At 42.0% G+C, this 26838-nt stretch overlaps 1 protein-coding gene and 1 non-coding gene across 12 annotated transcripts in view; one reads left to right on the plus strand and one right to left on the minus strand.

The window, feature by feature from the left end:
* LOC112558729 overlaps positions 1 to 22522 on the plus strand; it is a 42328-nt gene extending 19806 nt beyond the window's left edge. For 6 of the 11 annotated variants that reach the window (XM_025229346.1, XM_025229347.1, XM_025229345.1 and 3 more), the window contains 3 exons: positions 17898 to 18769; positions 19097 to 19315; positions 19859 to 22522. In XM_025229346.1, the coding sequence (XP_025085131.1) occupies positions 17898 to 18769; positions 19097 to 19315; positions 19859 to 20068 (1301 nt within the window). In that variant the 3' untranslated portion in view covers positions 20069 to 22522. Of the gene's footprint in view, positions 1 to 10361; positions 10892 to 13954; positions 14228 to 17106; positions 17147 to 17212; positions 17365 to 17897; positions 18770 to 19096; positions 19316 to 19858 lie in introns of those variants that run through there. The other 5 variants (XM_025229342.1, XM_025229352.1, XM_025229351.1 and 2 more) reach the window with 5 other exon arrangements.
* A 1421-nt stretch (positions 22523 to 23943) lies between these two features.
* Trnai-aau lies at positions 23944 to 24017 on the minus strand. Its single transcript has one exon. It is a non-coding gene; the product is annotated as a tRNA-Ile (tRNA).
* Positions 24018 to 26838: the final 2821 nt, after the last annotated feature.

Raw genomic sequence — 26838 nt, forward strand, 5'->3', positions numbered from 1 at the left:
CGTCTTTGTTGCGATGTACTGCTAAGATGAAACAAAAGTGTTTTCGAGACGCCTCTGTATGTTCCATCCCTGAGGTCGATCGTGGTCTGTCTGGAAAATGAAAAATTCCTTTCTCTCTTGCTATTGCAGAGGATCATTGTAAAACTCGAGCAAATGCTCACACGGATCTGCACAGAGAACATGGCGTATATCGTTTCAGATGACTTACCTCGTTTACCTCGTTAACAATGTAGATCCGTAAGTCTTTCTTTATAAATGATAGATGTAAATGGAACAACCCAGTTTTCAAAACCTATACTCTTCAGGTTACACACCAGGTACCACGCAGAAATTACTGTACTTCTCTATAAGAGCTCTTTCGCTGGCGCTGCTAAAAGCAAACTACCTTTTACTCCCCCCCCCCTCTCCTCGCAACCCTCTTTCCTTGCGGATGGATGAACTAGAGAAACGTTTTGTTCGAGGATAAAGGTTGAGCGTGCGGCGTGCTGAGCACTTCTTTCGGCCGATCATCATGTGAAAACTGAAGCCATTAGAGGTCTTGAAATAGGGGGATTTCCGTTCGTGTTATCTTTACCCCGAGGGTTTAAGTAAGGGGCTGGGGAAGGGGAACACTATCGATTTGACAAATATTCACCAAGGTTTCTGCCATTATCATTCCAGTATTTACACATAACTTGAAAAAGTGCTCTTATTAGGATAAAATCTTACGATCTCGTATTAGGGAAAATAAAGTTTTCAAACTCCTTCCACATTTGATTGAGTAATAATAATTTTGTAATAAATACCTATATATGTTTACCAGTTTGGACGTTTGAAGACAGCAACAGATAAAATACAAATGTCCTAGTAGGACATAACATGTACAATTTTTTTCTTGTTTTTTTTTTTTTTGAAAATTGAGTCAGGCTTTTTTTTTTTATTAAAGAGTTTCTGCTGTGCTTTGTAGCTAATGGTGATTAGGACGCGCAACTGTGGGGTAGAAGGTCAAGGTTCGAGATTTGCTAAGGTTTGTGTGCTAGAAAACTCTCTCCTTGTCCCCATCCAGCATGACTGATTACCTGATTTCTCAGCGAAGGTTAAGGGGGCAGAAGGAAAGGGTGTGGCTACACCTTTCACACGGCGTGCCTTAGACACAGAATCACATATATATGCTCAATGCCCTTGGACATTGGGACTATGGGAATTCTTTACTTTGTGCAGGATATTATCGTGTCAGCGTATGAAAACTAAGAACCTTCAAATCAAAATTATCAGACAGGTATTTTATTGCACACAAGCCGTGGCAGATGTAGGGCGCCACCTGTTCTGTGTACCTTACGCTAGGCTGTTAATTAGAGGTATATACTTAGCGTGTATTGAATGGTGAAGCCAAGCTCTCTTTGGCCCTTATGCCCTCTTTTACAGACGGCAGCTGTGAAATCATGCATGTAATAGAGTAATAGTGGAGAGCGAAAAACAGCAATTATCGGGATCTCTATGGGTACACACGGAAATAAAGCGGTGAGGGTGGGGAACAGAAACGATCATCTTGCAATCTCCAAAGAACTTTTATGACATTTGCTGCAGTGTCAAGGACATAAAGTTTGTCACACAACTTAAATTATCTAAATGTCAACATGCATGTGTGCATAAACAGTTGATATGCTTTGTTTCCTTAAAAACACAGCAAAATGTCTCCACATCGGTGAATGCATGTTGAATGTGGATTGATTGTACTCACTCGTATCTCATTGGTACCCGTTATCTGTCGTTTTTAATGAGTTGGATAAGGTGAAATCAGCACAATCATTAAATTAAAGTCAAGTGAAAACCACACAGTCGCTTTACACAGTTTTCTGACCTGCTCTCTCGCCCACTTACGTTTTAGTCATAAAATTTTACGACTTAATCATAACGGAAGAAAATTACTACCTATTTATATTATCTAGTTTCACTTCCATGTCGAGGTACACATATGCGTGACAAAGCCTTCTTGAAGATTATTACAAATTTTATATTCTGGTTACAAGACCGTCCAGAGGGTGAAAAGTTGTATATCACAGAGGGAAACAATAATATGAGGCAACAGCGCATGCCAGCTGAAACTATGCGAACTAGGGGTGAGGTCTCAGTGCGCGTGCCCTCACTCTCTGTGAGACACAAAGATGGTGTTTCAACATTCTGAAGGTTAATGTTGGTCATATCTCCTGTGCTTTGATTGTTGTTAAGGGTAATTAACAAATATTCGTGTAACAAAACAGTAATTTAAAGCTGCATTATACAACTCTGCATAACAGTGTAAACTGTTAAGTTATTTTGGTTTTGTTTGTTTGTTTTTATTTTTTATTTTGACAAGATCTGAAATGAGTAAGTTAGAGAAAGGGATGGCAAGTTAATGGGCTCTTACTCGCATATCGATTCGTTCCAGTACTTTGCTCGCTCACTCACTCAACACCGACCACTAAACAAACTAGTAGCCGATAACAACTTTTCTGCTGACAGTGAACCTGAAGTTGACAGAAGGCTTAGTATAAAATCTTAATTCTTTCATTAGTTTACCAGCTCACCACTCGTTGCTTAGGCTGCCCAGTCATCATGCAGCCTAGTAACAGGAACGACTGTACACTGTTTAAAGTCTGTCTAGCAACGCAGCAGCTACAGACACTTGGAAAGATATTCTGTTGACACCTGTAACCAACAACGACGCTTTTCTAATGGTCGTCAGAACAAAAGCGCCTTTAGAGCATAGTAATTTATTTTCTGTTGTATGTATCCACATAGCCTTTCTCTAATCGTTTCTTAAACTACTTTTCCTTCATTGACTTCGTTGTTTGACCCCTTCACCTCTCCTGTAACATTTGATACACACGTAACCATATATTATATATCTAGTGTCTTTTATTTATTGGTACAAGGAGAGGCCTAAAGCTATAATTATATTTAACAGCCTATCCCGTCTAAACGAATTTTTGCAAAGAAAGCATTTCGCGAGTGACAGCATTTTCTTAAATAATTCTGTATGCTGTGCTGTTTGGTGTTAGTAATTTAATTTCTTTCTTCATTATCTTTTATATATTACTTGAAGGGCTTTAAGTTCTTCGTGAAAGGGGTAGACTATGTCGTGAAATCCATTCTCTCTTGTTTCAGTAGTCACTGTGATACTTTATTCCCCTACTCATGACTGAACATGCATAAAGACGCTTTAATTGCTGAAAATGTATTTGTCTGCCATCTCCATTTCTGGCTCACAGCAAACATTCTCACGCCTATTTGGGAAGTCCTTCAGTCGTGTTTTGGCTTCCACAGACGACCTTGCTCAGAATCTTTAGGTCCTGGACACCTTCGTCGTCTGCCACATTCTCTATTTTCGTTAATGCGAGTCAGGAAATGTCTTAATCATCTATACGCCGCGAAGACATAACTGTTTGTCTTCTTGTCATCAGTCCTCATTTACATCTATCTTGACATGGTGGAGAGACCATTCCCAGTAGTCGGCGCTCTTGGTAGTGTACTGGCTACAAAAATGCTTTGACGAGCTTTACAGTTCGGTTTATTTCGTAAAATAAACAAATGGGAAATGTCTGCCATTAGAAGGAGTAGATTTTACCCCAACGTGTGTGTGTGTGTGCGCGCGCGCGTACCTGCCTGTGTGTGAGTGGGTGGACGTGAAGAGCTTGGAAGAAGATTAATAGGTAAACATGTAGAAGTAGACACCATGTACATTTTTCAATGACGAAAGATAAATCTGACTTGCTTTGTTTTCCTCGAACATAAAACGTAGGGATTTCGTAGTGACAATCTTTCTTTGTTAAAGAGCCATGTTAATATGAACACATTTATACTGGTCTGGAAGATCTACATTTTCCTCACGCGCAAAGGGCGTAGTAGTTGAGTAAAGATGTCGTGTGGAGTTATCATACATCACCTAAATATGTTATTCAACGTCTGAAGCACGAAGTACGTCCACACAGTCGCCTTTTGAGGACATACATAGACTGAAGAATCTCTCTCTCTCACACACACACTCACACACACCGACCGTAAAAGGAAAGAATGTTGTCCATATATCACAACAGACTGTACACGTAAAACCATAAGTACATGTCATCGTGCTGTCTGAACCGTGAATGTAACCGTCGGCAAAGAGCCGTTTCCCAACAGAGCCGCCATGCTTTCATTTTTTGCAGCTGTCCCTGCCCCCGTCCCTTAACCTACATACTCAGAAATATCTCTTGGAGACCACAGAAGGCGAGAAACGTTCATGATGCTCTTCTGAGCTCTGCTGGAATTAGAAGAGCGTCTAAGAAGATTTTGCATGGAAAAGAATTTTAAATCCTTTTTAAGTAGAAGCTAAATACGTGGATTTTGTGGCATCTGTTTAAAAATGTTTTCGCGAAATCGGTAAAGCCTGCCGAACGAGTTTCTACAATTTATCATTCTGTTGTATTGTGTGTATGTGTAGGGGGGTCTTTTTTGTTTGTTTGTTTATAGGAAATCAAACTCCCATGTTTTTGTTGCCCTTTGCTCTCAGTCACTTTTTCTTCTGCATGTTGTTGAGATATAAAGATGCCGTTTGACGGTGAAAAGCCAAGTCGATGATGATGCCGTTCGCCTAATTTCTATCTACTATCGCCTTCAATGCCTACTCGGTCTCTGTAAACTCATTCATCGTATGCATGGGCTCATAAAAAGACAAGATGTTTCTGAGTTTCTATCGATATCTGAGAAATTCGTGAAGAATGGAAAGCCAAAATTTACCCCATCCCCGGCCCCATTTTTAAAAAACCAATGTAATACATGAAAATATAAATGACAAATAAAAGAATGCAGAAAATGCTAAATATTGCTGGTTTGGTGTTAGAGTTAGCTTCCCTTATAAAGAAATGAAACGTTTCAGAACTTGTAGGCCACTATGTCACGAATAATGTATGGACTTTAATACTACCACTGATGTAGCATTATCGTGGTCACATGACTGGTCTAATTTAGGGATTTATGACTGAGTATCGAAAGTTAAGCTGCTCTGTATGGAATGTCTCTCTCTCTGTGCACCTCATAGGGAAGACACTAAGTTCCCGAACTCATAGACCGCCTTGTAGCACTGTTTGAGAACTCAATATTCTTACAAGTATGTTGCTGCATGCATACATGTCCTTAGTGTGTGCAGATCATAAAGTGTTCTCCTTTCCGGCCCGGTTAAGATTTTGAAGTAACGAGAAAGAGGCCTAGGAGCGATTAATAAGTTTTTCGCTAAACTCGCTTCGAGAGGCTGTATCGTAAAACTTTCTGGAACACCGGTCACATGCACTGTGCAGCATACTTTACCTTCTACCTGAGAAATTTATGGTGTGGGAAACATCGAGTGCCACTCACGGGACGTCTGTCAGGCTCGATCACATTGTGACTGACTGTACTCCTGTGACCGACGGTAGCTGGAGAGAGTTTACTAAAGGGCAGTTTCATAAATATCCTGCTAGGTTCTGCAGTTGTGAAACTTTCAATTAATTAAAAATATATATAAGATATATATAAGAAGATGGTGAAGAATAGCATATGTGTGCATACATGCAAACATAGATACACATACCCATGCACAGGAACACATACATACACACATGCATCCATACATTTGTCTTTAAATTATGATTGATATCTATTAAATTATGCTTAACTACACGGATGAGGGAAATGAGAAATAGGTTTTTGAAACTGTGGAACGAATTTTCTGGAACTGTGAAAGTAGTTGGTGAGGTCAAGGTCAGGTGACAAACATTCTGTAAGCTGTGGAGACCATTAGTAAAGTGGCTGTCACAAGTACGGGTTACTATGGAGGATGGTCATGGTAGTGAAGAGAGAGGATATCGGAAGGGTATTCATAAAAGTACTTGTGCGGGTTTTTAAATTGCACTATTTATTATCGTGGTTTTTATGACACTACATTTTTTTGCCGCGAGAATCTGTATGTTGGAATGTTTGTCCACCAGTTCTTACATCAGAGGATGGAGCTTATCTGCAGCTTATGAAAGTAAAAGTTATAGGAGTTCTCCCAGTATTTCACGTTTCACAGTACCCTTTGTATGTGACACATTTTCTTCCCTAAAGAATGCAGTTCGATTTGAACTTCCCACCTCCACCCTTCCCCTACCCCCCCACCCCCACCCCACAAAAAAAAAATCCTTTCACTAGCATCGCACTGCCTAATCTTTATTACATCCCGGACATTCGACATGACTTTTAGAGACGTATCTGGAACTTAAATTTCAGCTCGGAGCGAGAGGGTGTGCAACAAAATGCAATGCTCCCTTTCAAACACGCGAAGCTAACGAAGACTCATCAGAAACACATGTTTTTGAAGTTGGAACAAAACGTTTTGCCTCTGAGCCCCGGACAAAGCGCAAAAATACCCGCGAGAAGGGCAGGGTATATCTGACATAGATCTACATTAAGTTCATGCCGTGTACAAGCAAGGCTCCCATCCATCAACTCCACACATCTGAATGCATGAGAAGGGAGTCAGGGTGCGTTGAGGGCAGGGGATTGCACCGTGGGACATTCAGTCGTCTTACTTCTCATGGGCAGACTACCCGTGTAATTTCGCACTTTGTTGTGGAGAGTTCTTTTGTGGTATAGTCACTATCGTGGGAAACTGCTAGTACGGTCGAGAGGTTCTTTTCATTCTCTGCCACTGTAAAGAATGGCGCCTTGGACAACTGCTAATGTATTTCTTCAACGATTTGTAACTGTGCGCTGAAAAGAAAGGTTGTCTTCGTCAACGATCGATTACTTGTGAAAGTACCTCCTATTCACCTTTGCAAGAGCTGTGTTCCCACAGGCGCTCTGGGTACAAGTCAAAAGAAAAAAAATAGCAGATAATTTAGGTTACTAAAAGCAGTTTTCATTGCCATCACATAACCAACAGAAAAATCAGTAGAAAGCACGACAGGAATCGGACCATCACCCTAAAACCAGATTTACATCTTTTTTGATTATTGGCTTGAGATATTAAATAATGTTAAATATTGTTAATTTCATTTGCGTCAACATTGTTTTAGCTCGGTCTACATGCTGGTAAATGTTATTTGTCATTTTCCTGGAGACACAGAGGCTCTTTAGTTGGCAGTTTTTTTAGTGAGTCGCATGAAACACCTGCTTAAACATGCAAGAACATGCACTTTTTGTGTCGGATTCATTTGTAGGAGCCTTTGTGCCTCTTCTTATATATTTGGCTAAATTGTTTACAGATTTTCCTCTGGTTTCAACTCAACTAAGCCATTGTTTTTGCGGTTAGTGAATTCGGCTCACTACATTTTAAAGAAGTTAGTGTCGTGTTCATATTTTGGTTTCTCACGCCTCTCAAATGCATAACCCATAACCTGCTGACACAAATGTTCGTAAAAGGATAACTTCGATACATCTTGTTACACGATTATTTTTGTTTACTCTGCACAACAAACATAATGGAGAGCTTTCTGTGTGCAAATGTTGTTTATTGCCTCAGAATCCTTTTTGGTTTGTTTCTTACTCAACAAAAATAACAGCATCTCACCGCACCATGTCATTTTTTCTATTTTGGGCAAGAAAAGCAAAGATAATGAAAAGACACTGTGCAGGTCTGCGATTTCTAATGCATTTTACAAACGTCTTGCAAGATGCCATGGCGTGGGCCCCCACCCAACCATGGTAGGGTTTTTTTTTTTTTAAAGATGTAGGCCAAAATAGCCTTTCTCGCTCGAGGAGTCTATTCAGTAAGGCTTACACTGCAAAATGTTTCCAAGTAATTTTTAACTTTTCATGACACTTTTTTTTCTTTTGGTCGGGACGGCTGCACAGGAAGAGTTTGTTTAAAACCGATATTCTGTGAAAGATAAGTGTTGTCTTGAGAATCTGCTCATATCTCATTGTGGGATCTGATACAGAGTGAGCTTCAACTTTTTGTATGCATTTCTAGCGCACAGAATCTCGAGTGAGTGAATGAATGAGTGAATGAAGTGAGGGAGGGAGCGATCGAGTGACGGAGAGAGAGAGAGGCAAGAGAGGCATGCGTATGCATGCACACCTAAGTTGGGCGGGAAACAAAACTGGAACGCAGACGTGGATGTGGAAGAAAAAGAAACGAAGCCGCTCACCCTATCCCTCCTTTCCCCCCTTTCCCTCCCTAAAAACGCGTACACACGCATGCAAACAAAGCAGGAAATATGATACAAAGAAAAACAGCGTTTGTTGTTTATTTTCTCATGTTATATTCAGACCGCACGTGCATACGTTTAACATATTCAGCTGCTTGGCTTTTGATTTATTATAATGATGCTTGTGCGATGTATTTTACCACTGACTCTATTGCCAACAGATGTTACAGACAGAAGAGTTAACTCTTGCATCATCGTCATTCTTTTGTCTTGTCTTCCGTGGTTTAGACTGTGTCATAACAGCAATATATTTTTCTGCTGACATTGTATTCAGGGGCTGTTCGGTTTAGGAAAACAAGGCCAGCTATGCCAAACATCTTTTGGGGGAACAAGACGAACTCCGGGCTCCAGTCTGCCCCAGAAAGTCGGCCCCATATTAACCGTCTCCCACGCGTTTCTAAACTCTTATTACGAGCACTACTTCTGTCATCGCTCTGACGAAGAAAGCAAAACATAAGGAAAACAGTACTCTATCATCTAATCGCTATCAATCGTCTAAAAGTATCCAGACAAACTCCTTAACAATGGAGGCCGTTGATAACCGAGTTCTCTCGCAGGAGTCTGAAATGTAGGTTTTTTTCCTGCCAGGAAATAGATGTTTGGTGCGATTGTTCGCGCCATCTGGATTGCCAGCTTGTGAAAGTCAGTGAAGTATTTACTTCTATTACACCTTCTGTTCCTTTCAGTTGTCCTCCTTCCTGCTCAGAAATGTATTCATTTTAAAGCTAGTTTATTCTTTTTTGTCCGGACTCCCATCCTTCCATCCGATATCTCTCCAGCTTATCCGTCTCTTTGTTCTTTCTTTCTTCTTTCTGTCTGTCTGTCTGTCTGTCTGTCTGTCTGTCTGTCTGTCTGTCTGTCTGTCTGAACAGTTATTTCTGCTTTTCATTTTCGCTCGCTCGCTTTTTCAGCAACGATTATGTTGTTAAATGTTTCGGTATGGTAGTAAAAATTTTACGTGCTTGGCGAAATATATTTACGTGTAGCACAGTCAACGTTGTAACCTCATACGGAGGCACAGATCAGTACCACACAAGTGAAAGTGAGAAAGCCCCTATAGCTGTTACAGGTAACTTTATGGGGCAACTACACAAATGAAAGTTAAAAAGAAAATATGCGTTGAATGTAGGTGTGGTGTCTATGGTGTAGAGTGTAGACTGTAGAGAAAGTAGCAGTAGAAGTGCACTTTTGAAAGCTGTGGCATTAGCTGCGAGTCTCTAGCTGCCAGTTGGTGGAAACAATCTGATACTTTGAGTAGATAATTTCATTTAAATTGATATTTTTACAGGAAGGAATTACGTATTTTGATAATGGCAGCTGACCACCGCGAAGCCAAGCAAAAGTCCTCAGATTGCATTCGTCTTTCCAATTCTATGTGAAGCCTATCCCTGGTAGAACCTGACACATACACAACCCCCCACACCTCCCTGCCTATTATTTCAGGTTAGGTTAGTGCGCGACGATATGCTAAACACTTTTATCACCATACACTCGACTGCAGGCCTGACATGTCGATTCATATCTTTTCTTTTAACATGAACATGCGTTCTTGTTAAGTCCACTAATGAGTAACCTGTTATTGGAAACTGACACTTCGCTAGTTTTGTTAATGATTTGCTTTATTTTAAAATATTCTAAAGAAATGTCACTCTTGTCCATTCACGCTCCATCGTCTGCTTAAAATCTTTTTCGTTGGTGAAGAAGAAAGATGCGCGCATAATTATGCATTCAAGAACACCCGAGGTGTCATAGTCATATGCATTGCATCGCGTGCACGCACATATTCTTGCATGAACTGCTGCACACACCTCGCATTTCCTATGTAGATATTCTGCTAGCTGCAGTTTGGCTTACAGCTGTGTGAAGTCCTTGCCGCCCATGTTCAGTCGTAAGAAAAAAGTGAAGGGGGGGGGATGAATTGTTTCCGCCGAGTAAATATGTGTAGGTTAGCTGTGCTGCTTTTTTTTTATATTTTTATTTTTTTTTTTATCGGGCTCACCCCGCCTCCCCCACACTCCCGCTGGTCTGCTCTCTGTTCCTTCCCTTTAACAGCTAGGCACCCAAACTTCGTCTGAGATTTTCAGACAGAGTCTGCAAGAATCAGGTTTCACAACTACGAGCGAAAATTGTCATCATAAACACGTGGCTTGCCATTTTCTTTTTTTGCCCCGCCTTTTCTCCCGAATGACTTCTTCCGCTGCGGTGGGGGAAACCGCAAACGATCTCCTAATGCGAGACAAAGCGGCATAAAGTGCTGCAATCAGGCAGATTTTGAACATATTCTCCTTCGTTTCAGTACGAAAGGACATAAAGTGCTTATAATTCCACTGACTTTTCAGTCGTTACCAATTATTATAGAACAGTCTTGGTGCCAGTATCAACGGCAAAACTGCTTTAATGAACGCCTTACTTTTGCCCAGAGTTTAAAAAAAAAAATACTCGTACAACAGATGCTGTGTTGTAAGGTGGTGGAGAATAAGGAAAGAAACATTTCTGTGTGGAAGTTGGAGACGCTGATTGATTTATTGCTGACTCAGTGCAAAAGCTTAGCAAAATGTTTGACACGAAGACCAGGAAAAGCACGATCGCTTCACCGTTGTGGGCTGTGGTTGGTCTGTACTGTTCAGATGACAGCGACGACGAAGGTAATGTGGACACCATGGATCACAAAGAACCCTCCAAGAGTCGGAGAAACTCCACTGAGTCGGGTGCCTCATCGAAGTCGGGTACGTGCATGAACCGTGCAGTAAACCATCCTTTACCAGTCCCCCTTTTTTCAGGTTTATCAGGACCGCTCAGACAGGTGTAGTGCTTTATCTGTGCACGTGCGTTGTCTTAATTCTATATATCCAGGTATGTTTCTGTTAACCTGTAATTAACATGTCCTTGATGATGTCATACGCATGAAGGATACGTTAAGTTTAAAACGGTTAAAAGGGGGAAGGGTTGGTGGCAGAGGGCAGTGTCTGCTGTGAAGCCTTAGGTAGAAAGAGATTTCAGTCATTACCGTACACCAAATGGTCCGTGAAGTCTCGCGAGCCCCGACACTTTTTTTTCCCCTTAAATAGTTACTTTCTCGCTATATCTCTGTGTTTGCCCGCATTTGTATGTACGTATGTAAGCTGCATATGTTTGCGTGTTATTGCGTCTGTGCGCATCGCATTCGTGGTCTGCCTACACAAATCGTAATCGTCAGAAAATCAAGGTCAAGAGAGAAAACAAGAGACTTGAATGCATGGATCTGGCCGTTAGCCAGGTTTGTTTGAATAATACAACTGCCTCATCTTGGAATCTGTCTGCGTGTCTGAGGGGCTGCTTATCAAACAATTCCAGACGGCGTGCCGGAATTTCGTTGTATTCAATTGTTCAATCTTCGTTTTCTCATTTTTATTAGCTTGGCTGATCTCGCCATTTGCTTTTGTCCATCAGTTTAGAGCCAGCGGTGTGCTGTCTCGAGCAACCTTCCCTGTCCAGCTTTATTTTCAAATGACTTTACACGACTTTGACAGATTTAAGAAAGGTTTTCTTATTGACTGCAGTCAGCTTGGAGCCTTAATGGGGCTCTTTAGGACAAACACAAAAAATGGGATCCGTTTTGAGACAGGCATTTGCATTTTAAAAAAAAAAAAATTAAAAAAACATGGTGAGCCACTGCGGTGGACTTTTGTCTTTCGTTCCAGCCGTAGACATGTCAGGCTAAAGACCTGCAGGAGTTAGCCTTTTTAACATTGTGAGCGTGCAAGACTGCATCACCGTCCAGAGACAGAGATTATCAACACCGCTACGAATCACCACGCAATGATTGAAACAACCTGTACTCCCACGTATTTCATTGACTGTAACCTTCGCAACTTGTTCCTGTACATTTTTCCTAAATTCATTGATTGTGATCTTTTCTGTGCCTAATGACGTCTGTACACCTACATCTTGAAAACACAATGGGTGGTAATGGGGCAATGGTTTAGTTACCTACCCGTCGGAGACCCAGGACATCTCTATTTCATCTCTATTTTCAACTCAAAGCAGATTTTTACCCAAAGACATCTCACTCTACCCCCACTAACACTTGTACTTTGTTGCCGGCTTGCGTCCTCTTTCCCGCATGAGTTTAATCGAGTTCAGGTTTTGATTCATTCAACACTACTTCCTCTCCAGGCGTTGTCGCGTGTGCCGGCGGTTAACCCTTCACTACCAGACCGCATGCAAAATCCCCTTCCGGCTTGCACACTTAGAGGATGCATATCTTGCAAAGGCACGTTTCTTGTGTAAACCTTTCCTATTTACTATTGTGTATGAGCGCAGTGAGATTTGTAGCAGATGAACATCGATGAATAATAGAATCCCTTCCTAACCGGGCAAATGCGTTTGAGCAAGTTCGGCAAAGTTCTTGTGAAGGGATGTGAAGGTTTTTGAAGGGATGTTGGAGCTTTAGGCAACATGGTGAGCTAAGTTTAGAAGTGTTTGCCAGTCTATTTGCCAATGGGACTTTATGGGGGTGTGAGGCCTTGACACTTTTCCCGGCAGAAAACTGCTTTAAGAACAGAAAGCAGGTTGACCAAAGTTAACCACAGCACCTGCGCATTTGTCGCAGCAGTGAAGCAGAATTGAACTCATACTGCTACACTTCTCTGCTGCGCAAGCCCTTTTACTCGTTCGCTTCAATCGACGCAGCGTATCTCACGAACGGTTGCCTGTTATCACCTCACACGTGGAGTGAGGTTTGCCCTCACGTCTTTCAACAGCGTGTTGTGTCTGTAGACGAAATTGGCTGGGGCAGCGGTTCTCAAATGATGGGGCGCGCCCCCCTGGGGGGGGGGCGACGTGCTTACAAGGGGGGCGCGAAGGTGGTCATTTTTTAAAAAAGTTTCTTATACCGGTATTAGTGAAATTAGCTTACATTGCTGGCTAAGTGGGGGGTGGGGGCGGACGTACCTTTGCTCGTCAGGGGGGCGTCACAAGTAAAAGGTTGAGAACCGCTGGGCTAGGGGAACGATTAAGTCTTGCATACTCACTCACGTCTCAAAAGTAGCATCGACCCTTTCTGATAAAACTGATTAAGAGTTGACTTTTTTTTTCATAACTATTTTATAAAGCTCTGTAGCTAAGTGGTTAGCACTCTCTGCTTTAAAGTAGAAGGTCGCAGATTCGAGGCCTGTTCTGCATTGTGGCTGTGAAATCTATGCTGTCCAGCAGAAATGATTACCCAGTGAATCTGAGAAGGAGGCGGAAGGAGGAAGAGGAAGGTTGGACAGTTTTTCTGTTTCCCTCTTTCAATCTCTTCCAGCACCCACCCGTTACCCAAACCTTCCTCCTGACCTTTACGGTTTTTGTAAAAGAAAGTTTGCAAAACTATGATGGACCTGACAAGCGAAGAGTGAATACTTTTGTCCTCTCGTTGTGTGAAGCCCCTCACCCAGCCGTGAACTCGTTACAGGGCCCTAGCTCTCGGGTACCTTCAAACGTCTTGGTGAAAATGTCAGACAAGTAATTAGAAATCTCACAAGCAAAGCGTGTCATAAAAGTCTCGAAATTGTTTAGCCGGAAGCTTTTTTTTTTTTTAAACTGACGCGTGCTTTCTGTCACCGACTGCCAATGTGGTCAGATAAAAGACTCTCCCGAGAGAGAGAAAAAAAAGAGAGGGGTGTTCCTAGGCAGGGTTGGTCTCGGCCTGCAAAGGTGGAGCCCTGTTCTTTCATATGTGTAATTTTTATTGAGGGGTTGACCTTCCAAGGCTTTACTCGTTTGAAATGTGCAATCGAGCTTTTTTTAACTGAGGTGGCTCGCGATAAAATGCGAGGTGCTCAACGTGATCGGGTTAGAGCTGACAGGGACGCTTGTGAAAGCTGCCTGCTCTCTCGTTCTCTCGTGAGACCGCACTCGCCACGTTGAGCTGTTTTCTTTTTTGGGGTGAAGACCAGGACGCTTAAAAAGTCATGAAGGAATGGAAGGTCTGCATGGTGACTGCTACACCTGGTTTTGACCTGGATGTGACACGGCACGCATTGAAGATTTCACCTTAAAGTATGACTGCTTACTCTCTTCCGATGTTGATGTACTAAGTTGTAAGTAAACGTGTACCTCACCGTAAGTGTTATTTGATGAGCCTTCGATCCTGTTTTGTCGTCGTTTCAGTAGCAGCTATGTGAAACTGAAAGCACTAGTCCCCATGGGCATTGAGACAGCAAGGTAGCTTACTCTATACTGCGTGCAATATATTATGTGTAATATATTTCATATCTTTCTTAACACTTACCAAGAGTTAACATAGCAACTAAAGGTTCAATCCTGTTCAAGGGCCGAGTTTTATGCATCTCTTTACATTTTTAATAACTTGATGCAAAAAGTTTTATCGGCTCAAAAGCGGAAGACAAATCTTAACAGTTAATAGAGCCAATCATCCGGAACGCATTATATCTTCCTTTTTAAATGTCAGCTAAGACTGGCATTGTAAAACTGTAAGTTTTAATGCCAACAGTTTTTTCCACCTCATTTAACTCCTCTTATCCAACGCAAGAGTTTGCGAGTGACAGTCAAACATGACAGAGAGCCTCACCATAGTCATCGCTGCCTATCGCCGGGTCAGAGGGAAATAGGTAGACGTGTAGTTAGTATGCCTCATATAGTCTAGTATGGAGAGGACAACGAGTTGTATTGTCTGTAGGGACATCTGTCCGAACTTGTATTTCTTGCTTAATCACTTTTTCCGTTTGTGTTGTGCTATCCTATTTGAAACTGTAATTTAATATTTCTAAACTCACTCTGAAAACGCACGTTATTCAGTCGTTGCACAATACCAAGCTTTATAGAAATATCTGGTGCGAAACGTGTAGCAGTGCGTCAAGTGAAACTTTTGCACGACTTGCGTCCTGCGCTTTTCAGTGAACAAGAACCTTGCTAAAAGCTCAGAAAAAACTCTTCACTCTTTATGTTTGCTTGAAACGCAATCGCCTTAAAAACCACAAACAAAAGTTAAGTGCGCTAAAGAATCTTAAAAAGGGATGAAACATGTCGGCAACCAACATCGCGGAGAGAGAGAAAAAAACCCTCACGATATTCGTTTCGTCGTGAGGCCGTGCTTGTTTTTCAACTTCATATTCCATGGAATTTCGTTTCTTTTCTTGACATATTCATAGAGACAATTATAGTAATTATTTCCACGTTGTCTCACTCTGTCACCGCCATGTCTTGGTAAAATAACCGGATCGTCAGATGTTAATTCAGAATTGGTTTACACTTTCTCCGTTTACCATCGGACACTTTAGAAAACAAAATCCATGAGCGACAAAAATGTTGTTCATATAACTCAAATTAACTTATTATAGAGCGCCGAAGACCAGTTTATACTTCTTTGTGTTTTACGTGGAGTTAAATTTAGCCTTTTAATCGACTGCAAAGCTGAAAATCCTGCTCACCTAGCACGAGGAACCACTTAGATGATGGAACTTTAAGAGAAAATTTGCAGATTAGGTTAATTAGAGCTTGACGCTACCTGTGTGTAAATGGGATTTATAAACCAGGTCGCAGGTCCTTCAGACGATGTCTAGAAGCCTTTAGAAAGCTGCAGGAAACAGGGTCTTCGTTGAAAAATGTAGGTAGAACTGATGGCGACCGCCCCGGGTACCTGCCGAACGTGACAAACAACAAATAAAAGGCGAAAGAGCTTTAGCCTAGACCTTGCCCTGCCTGTTGTTATGTCTGCATTGTGTGGTTGCCTGGACTTCCCGCAAAGTCTCGCTGTTTGGCAGTCGGCGCTAACTTAAGCTCAGACCTACTCAAGGGCTGCCTGTCAGGCTATAGTACATGGAATCACTGCCAACGAAACTAGTTTCCCTCTTTTTGAAAGGATGACAAGGGCCGTTCTTGTTTCCTTGACGAGGACGTGCACTAGACAAGCAGTTACAAAGGAGTTTCTCAACTGCCATCATCTTGGCGAATGTCATTCGAATATTGTTCAGTTTAGACTGTAGACTACTCAGTAGCTGACAGACAGTACGTGCGTCTGCTCAACGTCGTCTGTGACCAGTCAGGCTCTGGTTCATTTTGTTTGCTATTCTATCTCCTGGCGATTACCACTTTGAAGGAAAGAACGGAGATGGGAGGAGGAACAGACAAAATGTTCGAAGAAAATTAAACTTCCAGCCAGTTCAGGGAAGACAAACTGTATGTCATATCACATTTTTACGGGGAAAACTGAAGTTTACAAAATTATATAGGAATTATCCCGCGTTCCCTGTTTACCAGCTTCTCATCAGTCAAATATCAACCCTAACGACTATCAATCTTAGGGATGTCAGCTTCAAACCTCTGTACACTTTTCATATTTTTGCCCTGAAGTTTCTTATATAATACCCAAGATCTTCTGGTATGATTCTCAGGACTACTTAGAACGAAAACTGTTTCTTCTTTCCCTAAAGGATTTTAAAAGCTTTTCTTTGACGACCACTTTTTAAACGATGTGCACTTGTTCGTTTTGTTTACTTTGCTGTTTAGTTTTGATCTTTTTGTTGTTTTTTTTACCTGAATTCTTTACCTTCACTTCTTACACCCTTCCCTTTTCCAAATAAGATTTATTTTTCTTTGCCTCCATTCGATTCTGCACTCAAAGGTGCTTTTGTATAGTCATTCACATTTCACATAGACACATTAACCCGTAAGTGCCGCAACTGTCGCCTCCCCCTCGCTTTCACTGCACTTCTTCCCGACATTGGGCGAGGCATCGTCGTGCTGGCGTTGATGAAAGAAACCATCTTAAGCAGTACGTGGAACTTTGATGAAGAACGCCCTAGCTTATAATACAACCACAGGGGATTTCACCCAATGTCAGCATGCTCTGGATGGGGAATGTCATGTAGCATGGACAGGCTGCCGGGGGAATCGAAAAAGAAGCGCGTGTATGTCAGGAATAGGTTTCAGGCGAGTGGGTGTCGAGAGTAGATCGTCGAGTCGGCTACAGCAAATGCACAGCACTTATTACAGGACAGGTACACGACTGCACACTTGTGCAAACTTTCCTACCGGAGTTTTCCACAGAATAGAAATGTGTAGATGGTCACAAATGACGGTGGTATAGAAGTTTTTTCCGTTTCAGAAAGCGGATTGTTGCTCAACATTTTTGTCAGTGGTGTAAAATTTTCTGCAATTATCATCAAGTTTTAAATGTGATTTAATTCGATTCCTTCAGACATGTTTTCGTGCTTTTGTGAGTGGATTCGACGATTTTTTAAATTACTTTTAACCTTTTCTTGTTAACATGAAATTATTTGTAATTTTCTGGGGGGTTTCAATCCTTTTGTCTCCTTTTGCGTTTCTGTTTTTATTGTACAATTCATGTAATGAAGTGGATCTGATTTTCCCCATATTTTCATTTAAATGAAAGTTAATTTAGAATACAATAGTGGCTATCTATATTTAAACAAAGTAAATCCATTTACTGAATACTGTTCGCGATTTCTGGGACTGCTGCTGGTTTATAACATAATATACTATGCTTATTTTCTATTTGCTAGTCACATTAGAGTAAAAAATATCTACCATCACACACATATTTTACTGTTCTTGATGACCTGTCTTTACTGCCACTAATGATCGCTGGTTGCCTTGCAGCTTTAGTCATCATTATAAACTTCGCCATCATTCGTCTCCTCTTTTTCTCTTACTCGTTTTTTCTCTTGCACTGACAAGGTCCTATGTTCTCTTTTTGCTAAGAAAATGGCACTTTTTTTTGTTATGCAGACAATATGCGCTTCCATTGGTGCCGAATCTTCTACCGTGCCAGATCCAGATCCCAGCGACGACGACTCCTCTTGTGGGGAGTGACCTTGGCATTGGTCATATGCCTCATGTACTACAACCATCAGGGTCTGGAGACGCTGTCGCAACTGTCATACAACAGTGCAGCTGGGGCCTTCAACGCGCAACCTAACGAACTGGTGGGTCGGCAGCCACGGGCCGTGGGACAGGAGAGTGCTAAGGACGTTGCCAAAGACGCCAACAACGAACTTAACGATGGCGCCAACGACGATGACGACGAAAAGTCGGACCTTCGGTCCGATCTGGCACCGGCAACGCTGCACTTTTTATGGTGCGGGCGGCGCCATTTTGAATTTCGTCACTACATGGCCCTGAGGCGAGCCGATCGCCTGGTCCGTCCTGACAAAATCTACTTCCACTACGAACACTTGCCGCTGATCGACCAGGAAGGCTACTTTCTCTGGTTCAACCGAACCCTCGCGGATGTGGACAATATCTTGCTGAAGCCTCTGAATTACACCGGGTGTCCCACCGAAGGGGCTGAGAGGTACATTCTCGTCCTTGACCTCCTGGAGAAGTTTGGTGGCATCTACATCCCAGAGGACGCGATTCTTGTCGACTTTCCAGTTCACCTACGAAGCAGCTCGCTGGTGACCGGCGTGGAGGCCGTCAGCCCCAAAGACTTTCGAGATGGCCTCATCGCTGGCAAAAAGGGCGCTTTCAAAAAGCCGACCACACCCGAGGAGCTACTCGTAGTTCTTAGTCTTGGGAAACAGGAGCACGGGGGCATACAACCATGTGGTTCCATCGAGCATTACAACATGGAAGAGGATGGCGACTGTATCTGCGTGAAGGTGTGTTTTTTATTATTATTTTTATTATTTTTTTTTAGTCGAAAAAGTTCACATATGCGTGGATGTAATGCCTATTCTGAACTAAAGTAACACTGTAAGCGACATCGTAAAGTTTGTCAGTGAACCTGGAAATATGGATTTGCGAGACATTATTTGGTCTGATTACAAACAACTTGTCTGTCAACAGTTTACAGTTCTGCTTCTGATAAAGTTCCCCAGTTAAATTTAAAGTTAGATTTGATTAAGGATATTATTTCCCGCATTGTTAGAGAAAAACTGTGCTACAGAAAACAACCAACAAAGTACACAGGTTTAATCTTTCCGCAGATAACGTCAGCTGTCTACCCGCAAGACATCTGGGACGGAAAGACGCCTTTCGCTACTCTGGCGCGGGTGGCAGCCTACGGTTACTCAGAGCTGAAGAAGGAGTACAGCTTGGACAACCCCATACCCCGCATTGCACACTACATCTGTATCCAATGTGAAGTCCCTTTTATCGCGTTTCTCAGTATGAAGAGCGCTGTAAACGTCGCAGGACTGAACAAGGTAATTACACATACTTATATTCTCTCTTTATTGCATCAGAGTTAATAGACAAGTGAAGCTGTTGAGCGTTTTTAAAAGTCCATCCATGTTACAAATATTGGCGTCTAGAAAACGGAATAATGTTTTGCTGTCTTTATGGGAATAAAGGAACTATTCTCAAGTTTTAGAATTTTTACAAATTTATTTCTGCTATTAGAACCTTTTGTGGGGCCATTTGCACAAAAATTGTAAATGAAACAGTGCAAGATATTATGCTAACAAAATAAATGATTTATTTTTCCAAAGTACCGACCAACTTTAATGGCCTTTCATTTATTTAACTTAAAATCTAATCTTTCTGGAAAACGTCTCACCATTACAAGTGGAAAGGTTCACGAGACCCACATTTTACTGTTCTTGATGACCTGTCTTTGCTGTCATAAAAGCATTATTGTGCCATACTCCGATTTCCTGTTTATTGAACGTTTGTTTCTAATCTTAGCTGGGTCTTATTTCTCTCAACTTATTTTAAACGATCTATTTTTGTTTGTGTCCACCCGACAGGTGTACCTGCACGGCGTGAAAGAGCCGCAGGGTAAGTGGTGGGAGAAGCTGAAGGAAGACTCGCGGCTTTGTTTACGTACACCGCGAATACCCAGAAGCGCTGTACGACAAAGCCATCATGACCCACCAGGTGGCGGTAGGCATCATGCGGGTGTCCATCCTGCTGAAGTACGGCGGCGTCTACTGCGACAACAACGTGCTATGGACTAACCGCATCCCGGACGAGTACTTCGGCTACTCAGCGGTGGCCATCGCCAGACTGGCATCTTCACGGCAACTGGCCGGACTCTGTCAACCACGGGGTGCTGATGGCCAAGAAGAACGCCAAGTACCTGTTGAAGCTGCGGGGTGTTCTGCAAAAGTATCGCCAGAACCAGTACTGGTTTAACGACCACTTCATGGCTTACAAGATTATCGAAACCGCCCCTGAGATCATCTTCCTGGACAGGCACCTGCAGGTCAAGTGCCTGAACCACAACTGCCACCCCACCTGGCACCCGAACTACAAGTCCGGGCTGACACAGAACAAGCCCGGCGGGCCCTTCAGTTGGCAGAACGACACACTCTCCGTGCACTGGACCGACACCTTCCCAGAGCTGGACCTGGACATGGTGAAGTACACCAGCGGAATGATAGTCGAAGTATCTCGGCACGTTCTGCAGACCTCTGGCATCATCATACAGGATCTCCGGTAACGCTAATATTCTGCCGTTTGCGTGTGTGAAATGAACAAAGGCCAACGTTATGGCGGCTTTGGAAAAAGCGCTTGGGCGACCGAAAAGATTTGTAAACAAAAAGCGTTCAGCCCGACATCAGCCATCCGGATAACGTGACAGCTTCTGATTCAGAAAACAATGGCATTCTCCTGAATTTTGTGGTTGATAACCGAAAACTTAACGACATGGTGACAAGTAACTCGTGTGAAGGGGAACTGCGAATGTATGCATGACGTGGAGGATATCCGACCTCATGTAAAAAAGAAGCTTTCGCCAGGGACAAAGAGCTGGCTCAGAAAATAATATTCCCTCAAGAGGTTTTCTTGTTCGCGCGTGCTTGGTGATCAGAGAAACTAGTTTACATCGTCATAATACATTTGTCGTGTATCTCAGCCTCATTAAAAGATACCAAGTGTCACTCTCTATTAGCAACAGATGATATTTTTGCACTTTTTAAAAAAAGTCACATTGTAAACAAAATGAAATGTTTTTTGTCTTGGGGACCAATGCAAATTTTAAAGTGGCATTCCACCGTTTTCCCGTATATTACATTTTTTATAAGCTCTAAATAATGTACTTAATGAACAAGTCTATACTAGCTGCTTACTCTTTCAGCAACTGAGTGCACAATTTTGGGGTAAAGGTATTTTGATTTTTTGCTTTATGCATTTTACGAAGATGGCTACATAAAAATAACCGCTGTGTGACCTTCAGTGGTGTGCATTACACGAAGGCTTCGTTCTCTCCTCTCTTCGAAGTTTATAACAATTTATGATTCTTTTTTTTTTTCTGGACGGTGTGGCGTTCATACAGGGTATTTTCCTTGCATCGAGATTTTTATACCTTTCCGGGTTCCTTTTAGACAGCTAGCTGTTTTTTTTTTTTTTCCTTTTCCAATTGATCATTATAAAATTGATACAAGGAAGAATTTGACAGAAAGCTTTGTGCGCATGAATGTTCACGTGCCTTTTGTCTGTCGGTGCAAGATGATGTGAATGCGCTAGTTGTATTTATTTCAATAACGTATTGACACAAAAACCACTTGTGAGTCAAACTGTGTATATATGATGGGATAGAGTGAACCCTCACTCAGATCTTTTGCAATTATGACAGGGTTATTTTTTCTATGACAGATGGTCGGTTAGCTGAAGTTTTTACAGCTGAAAAATGACCTGCTGGTGATAGAGGCTAGCAGCAAGATTTGTAGAAGATGGGCCTGTTCTTTGGAAGGTCTAGTCAGTTGCAGCGATAGGAGGAGAAGTGAACGAGAATGGATGATCAAAAGACTGAAAAAAGGCTCATCGTACAGGTGTTCGAAGCGAGTGAGAAATGCTCCAAGCGTATCTATTCCGCTCTTAAGTTGTATGTTGCAAAAAAGCAAATATCTACAGAACAGTTATTGGTGAATGGCAAGACAAAAATGTCATTCGTTGTATTGCGATGTAAAAAGTTGTATGGCAACATCGTTCATCCAAAGTACACCCTGGTGTCGCTAGGAGCACCCAATCGTCGCACCCTTAACAACATTTATTGCGTTTCTCGATGTTGCTCGTTTGGGAATCTTCGGTTGGCACAATAGCCAATAGGATAACGCGTAGCATCTAAAGGCAGTATCTGCTTATAGTGACAAATGTCATCACACCTATTACAAGCTATTAGACACTAGGGTAGGTAGCGTTTAAAACGACTTTTATAAAGATTGGTAAAGGTCTAGAATAAGACAGATCTTCCATTACAATATTATTAATTTTATACTCCGGACTTCAGCGTACGACGAGCATTATATACTATGTTACCCATGTCATGATATTGAACTGTGCTCATCTCGGTGCATAAAAAGTGGAAAACTACATTTAATTACTACTAGCTGGAATCATTATTTCAGTAAGTTGGTTTTGGACACATTGGTAATTGTAAATTTGTTTTCCAAATAAATCGATTTATGTTATTTTTGTGTTGCTCATGCTTCTTTTTGGTACGGGCTGCGTGTTAATAAAATGAAATAGGAATTTAAGGTGAACAAAAAAAGATAATCTTTGGATCCATAGCCATTATCTTTACTTACAAATTTGATTAGAAAGAACTATGTAAAGGTTAACACCTGTTAGCTGTGCAGTGTGTGTGTGTGCGTGTGTTGTAGTTGGCAGTTGTGCAAAAAAGATGGGTAAGCGGATAGTCAAGTGGCTATAACTGTATAGTGCAATAAACTTCCCCCAGTCGACCCGGCTGTCGATACCTCACTTCCATAGAGGTTTGGGGAATGTAAGGCAGCGAGGGAGAAGAGGTTGGCACCACCCTCACATAAAGCTGGCCCCAAGAAAAGTGGTCTCACCTCACTTCCCCACAACATTAAAAAAATATGGAAACAATTTTTTTTCATTTTCCTGAGTGGATATTTCGGTCGCATTAGACATGGAGTTGGATCCCGTGCAGTGTTGCCTACTTCTGCCGGAACTTTATTTTTTACATCAAATGACATGCGGTAAACTAACAGCAAAAATATCAGGATGTGTGGTAAACAGCTGCACGCGCGCGCGCATGCACACACAGAGAGAATGAGGGAGAAAAGGGACTGATAAAGTTCTTACTACGCACCATTTACACATTGTCATACTAATCTTAAAGTAAACGGACATGTCGCCCTCGACTCTCGTCTTTTCAAACTGCAGCTATTTTCGCTGTTTATGACTTCGCTGTGCCACCCGCACCGAGTCTTTTTATGTGTAAGAACCACCCGCATCGGTGCTACAGGTCGGTCGACAGGCAGCAGAATTTATCTGGAGCGAAAGCAAATATTGTTGAAATTGTTGGAAAAAGATGGAAGAATGCGTCAGACTTTCCCGACGTTGTATCCATATTTGCTTAGAAGTCAAACGTTTTACGAAAAGGGAACCTCGTGTAACGAAAAAAAAAAAAAAATTGCAATGCATACGTACCCACCCAGTACTATTGTCGAGACGGGGGCGAAGAATTCAGAGGCAGAGGAACGCACCCAAGCTTTGAACTGGGACGATAAACGACCGAGATAAAAAAAAAATGTTCGATGTAAATGCGTATCTTTCTAAAAGCACACAACCCCTAGAGCTTTTAGTGTTGTATCTCATGTCTGCGTGCGTGCATGCGTGTGAGTAATTGTATGTGCCTGTACGCGCTCATGTATGGCGGGGAGGGGTAGATAGAAAATTTACACTCGGCAGCATCTTCTTTGTCTCAGATTCATTCGCCCATATCACTTCACTTTAATGTTAAAAAAGAACTACCTAAGATTATTGCAATTTTTTTTAAAAGGAAACTCAACGTGAAATTTAATTTGTTACCGTCTCTAAAGTTATCAAGGAAATTTCAGAAGTAACTTTAAAGAAAAAAAACTGGCCCATATGGGGATCGAACCCAGGACCTCCGCGTTATTAGCACGGCGCTCTAACCAGCTGAGCTAATGGGCCTGCCGTCTCATGGTGGGGTTTCTAACATACAAACCTTATTTTGTGTATATACTTAATCAGGATTGCTTAAAAAGACAATCAACAGCCAGAATCTCTACGGCAGCTTGATAGTCACCATTAATTTACCAAAGATAAAGCAGTATACGTAGTTCTGGACCATAGGTCAAGCTACCTAGGGGATCCGAATTCGGCAGGTACATGTAGCTTATATAGGTCATCGTCTGTGAGGTGTAAACTTATTTTAATCTATATCTACCTAGGGTTTTCGATCTATACCACTGAGGCAGACACACACCCTTTCACAAGTAGTCCATAGCTACACGGCCCTCGCTGCATGTTCAGCACTCGACAACGCGCAGTGAAGAAAACACGTGAACCATGTGAGCAACGTTTCAGTGAACCGTGAGAACGTATAAAAACTGTACCAACGATCCCCGTTCCAGACACTCAGAGTTCCCGCTGGTAAGGAAACGAATACCTGTTTATAGAGCAGAGTGTTTAAAAGTGTATTAAAGGCAACTGTTGACACCTGGTGGGCCCGATCCTTTTACTTCTTCTTAGTAAGACTGTGCACTCGACTCGATATCGAGACCACTGGATGAATGAAAACCTTTGATTCTTTCTTTCGTTCCTTTCTTTTAGTTGTTCTCCGGTGACAAAAGTGAGGCGAAAGGAAAATAGCCGAAAGGAGCTACCTCTCTGAGCGCACTTGTCCATCAGTAATAGCCGTGTGCACGTAGGTGCGTATACGTGTTTCACGTGCCGTCACGTGATGCAAACGTCCCAGAGACCTCTCGATGGAAATGTACTAGAGGCAGCAAGTGGTGCACGAGTGCCTGACAACGACAGTGTCATGGGTTTTTCCTCGCTCTCGACCTTTTTCACACGACTGGTTTTTAAATGTGTAATGAAACGACAGCGACAATGTTCCCACGCACCACCTATGGCGCCGAATCTTTAGCGCATTTTGAAACATTTAGAAACTTGGACGGGTGGGTGCTGGGTGTATTTCGACTATACCTGTATCGTTGTCGCCCGTCTGCTAGGTTTACGGATACTTCACATGAAGATTTATAGAAAGCGAAATGGAATCCTACAGAAAAAGCTATGAAAGTATGACAAGTACCGTCGGTTAGGATTTCATTTTGTGTCACCGCCAAGTTTTCTTGGCGACTGGCGTCAGTTGATTGCCGCTCACATAAAAGCGGGTTGCTAGCATTATGGCGTTTGTGGGGTGTGCTCGGCTTTGCCAGGGAGAAAGTACCCGAATACCAAACGTCTATCGCATTCTAAAGACGGAAATGGAAATGTAATCTTTCCAGTAGTTGCCTTCTTCATGATTATTATTGTTGATGTGAATGTAATTATAATTATTAATAGTAGTGGTATTATCGTGTTGTAGAGTGTCACGTGCCAAGGGTGCCCAACCTACGGCCCGCGGGCCACATCGGCCCTCAAATCAGACACAACATAATTTAATTTTTAATGTCATGATTCTGGCAAAACCGCCATGTTCTGGCCCCACGTGATTTTATATTTTGTCCAGTCCTGCCCTCAGGCGACAAAAGGTTTGATAGATTTTATTATTAATTCCTTTTAACCTTATTAATAGGTGCAGTAAATGACCCTAGGAGCAACTAATCCTAGAAGAAGAGAACCGTAACACTTCATGACGAGTTTTGTCGGATTTGATACAGGTGGCCCAAGACTTGGCAATCCAGATAGAAGAGGATAAGGTCGCCAAGAGGTAATGGCATCTGCTATTAGATGCTCGTCAAAAATTTACAGTTATAGATTCCAAAAAATATTAGCTCCCAGTGACTAACCCTGGTCCAAGAGTTGGCAACACAGAAAGAAGAGAGTGTGGTCGATTGTTCCCACGGCGTCTTTTGTTAGATATCCGTGAAAAATATACAGTCATGGATTCCGAAAACATCAGTCCCTAGTGACTGCAGCTGTGTGGTGGGTAAAGCATCGTGAGAGAGCAATGTTTGACGATGACATAAGTAGTTCCTGTTATTGTTCAGATCCGGTTAACTTTTTTATTGAAGAGAACTTCTGATGCGTTTATAGTGAGTCAACTTTGGATGTGACTGAATTCATATATTGTTTTTTTTTATTTTATCGTGTATATTTTCACGCATCAAGTGTTGCCAACATTTCGTTTTCATGATTAAAATTAAGGCAGGGCCTGCAACACGCATGTATAGTTGTTTTGTGTAGAACGAAAGAACGTGTTAATGTCAAGACGAATACGTGAGTGTTGTTTGTGCATGTGGATGTCTACGACAAACAATCTACACACATGGCACACATACCTTTACTTCCTATACTTTAAGAAAATAACAATAACAGCTTTTTTTTTGTTGTTGTTTGTTGTTGTTGTTGTTGTTGTTGTTGTTGTTGTTGTTGTTGTTGTTGCTGTTGTTGTTGTTTATCGAGTGTTTGTCGCGTTTCGCACTTTCTCACGACAGCAGGTTCAGACTGCAAAAAACAAACACATAAATAAACTATCTGAAGGGTTGTATTGATAACAACAAGGCGGTTGCCAGAGGCGGTCTGCTATAAATTAAATAAAATGTAAACCGTGCCCTTTTTCTCTTGCATGTTGTGACATTCATTGCTATTTGGTTGTTGATTTTTATTCCAGTAAAGGATGGGATGGTGTCTGAGAGGTGACCGCCTTCTCCTTCGCTACTGAAGCGTACAATGAAGGCAAAGAACAGGAGTGTTAAAATAGAAATGCCTGGTGAGATATTGTTTGAAAAGGGTACCGGCAAGGGCACAAATTATGTAAATTAAATAGGGGAAACTTGCAGTG

Source organism: Pomacea canaliculata, linkage group LG3 (assembly GCF_003073045.1).
Source record: "Pomacea canaliculata isolate SZHN2017 linkage group LG3, ASM307304v1, whole genome shotgun sequence".
In the NCBI taxonomy this organism is placed as follows: Eukaryota; Metazoa; Mollusca; class Gastropoda; order Architaenioglossa; family Ampullariidae; genus Pomacea; species Pomacea canaliculata.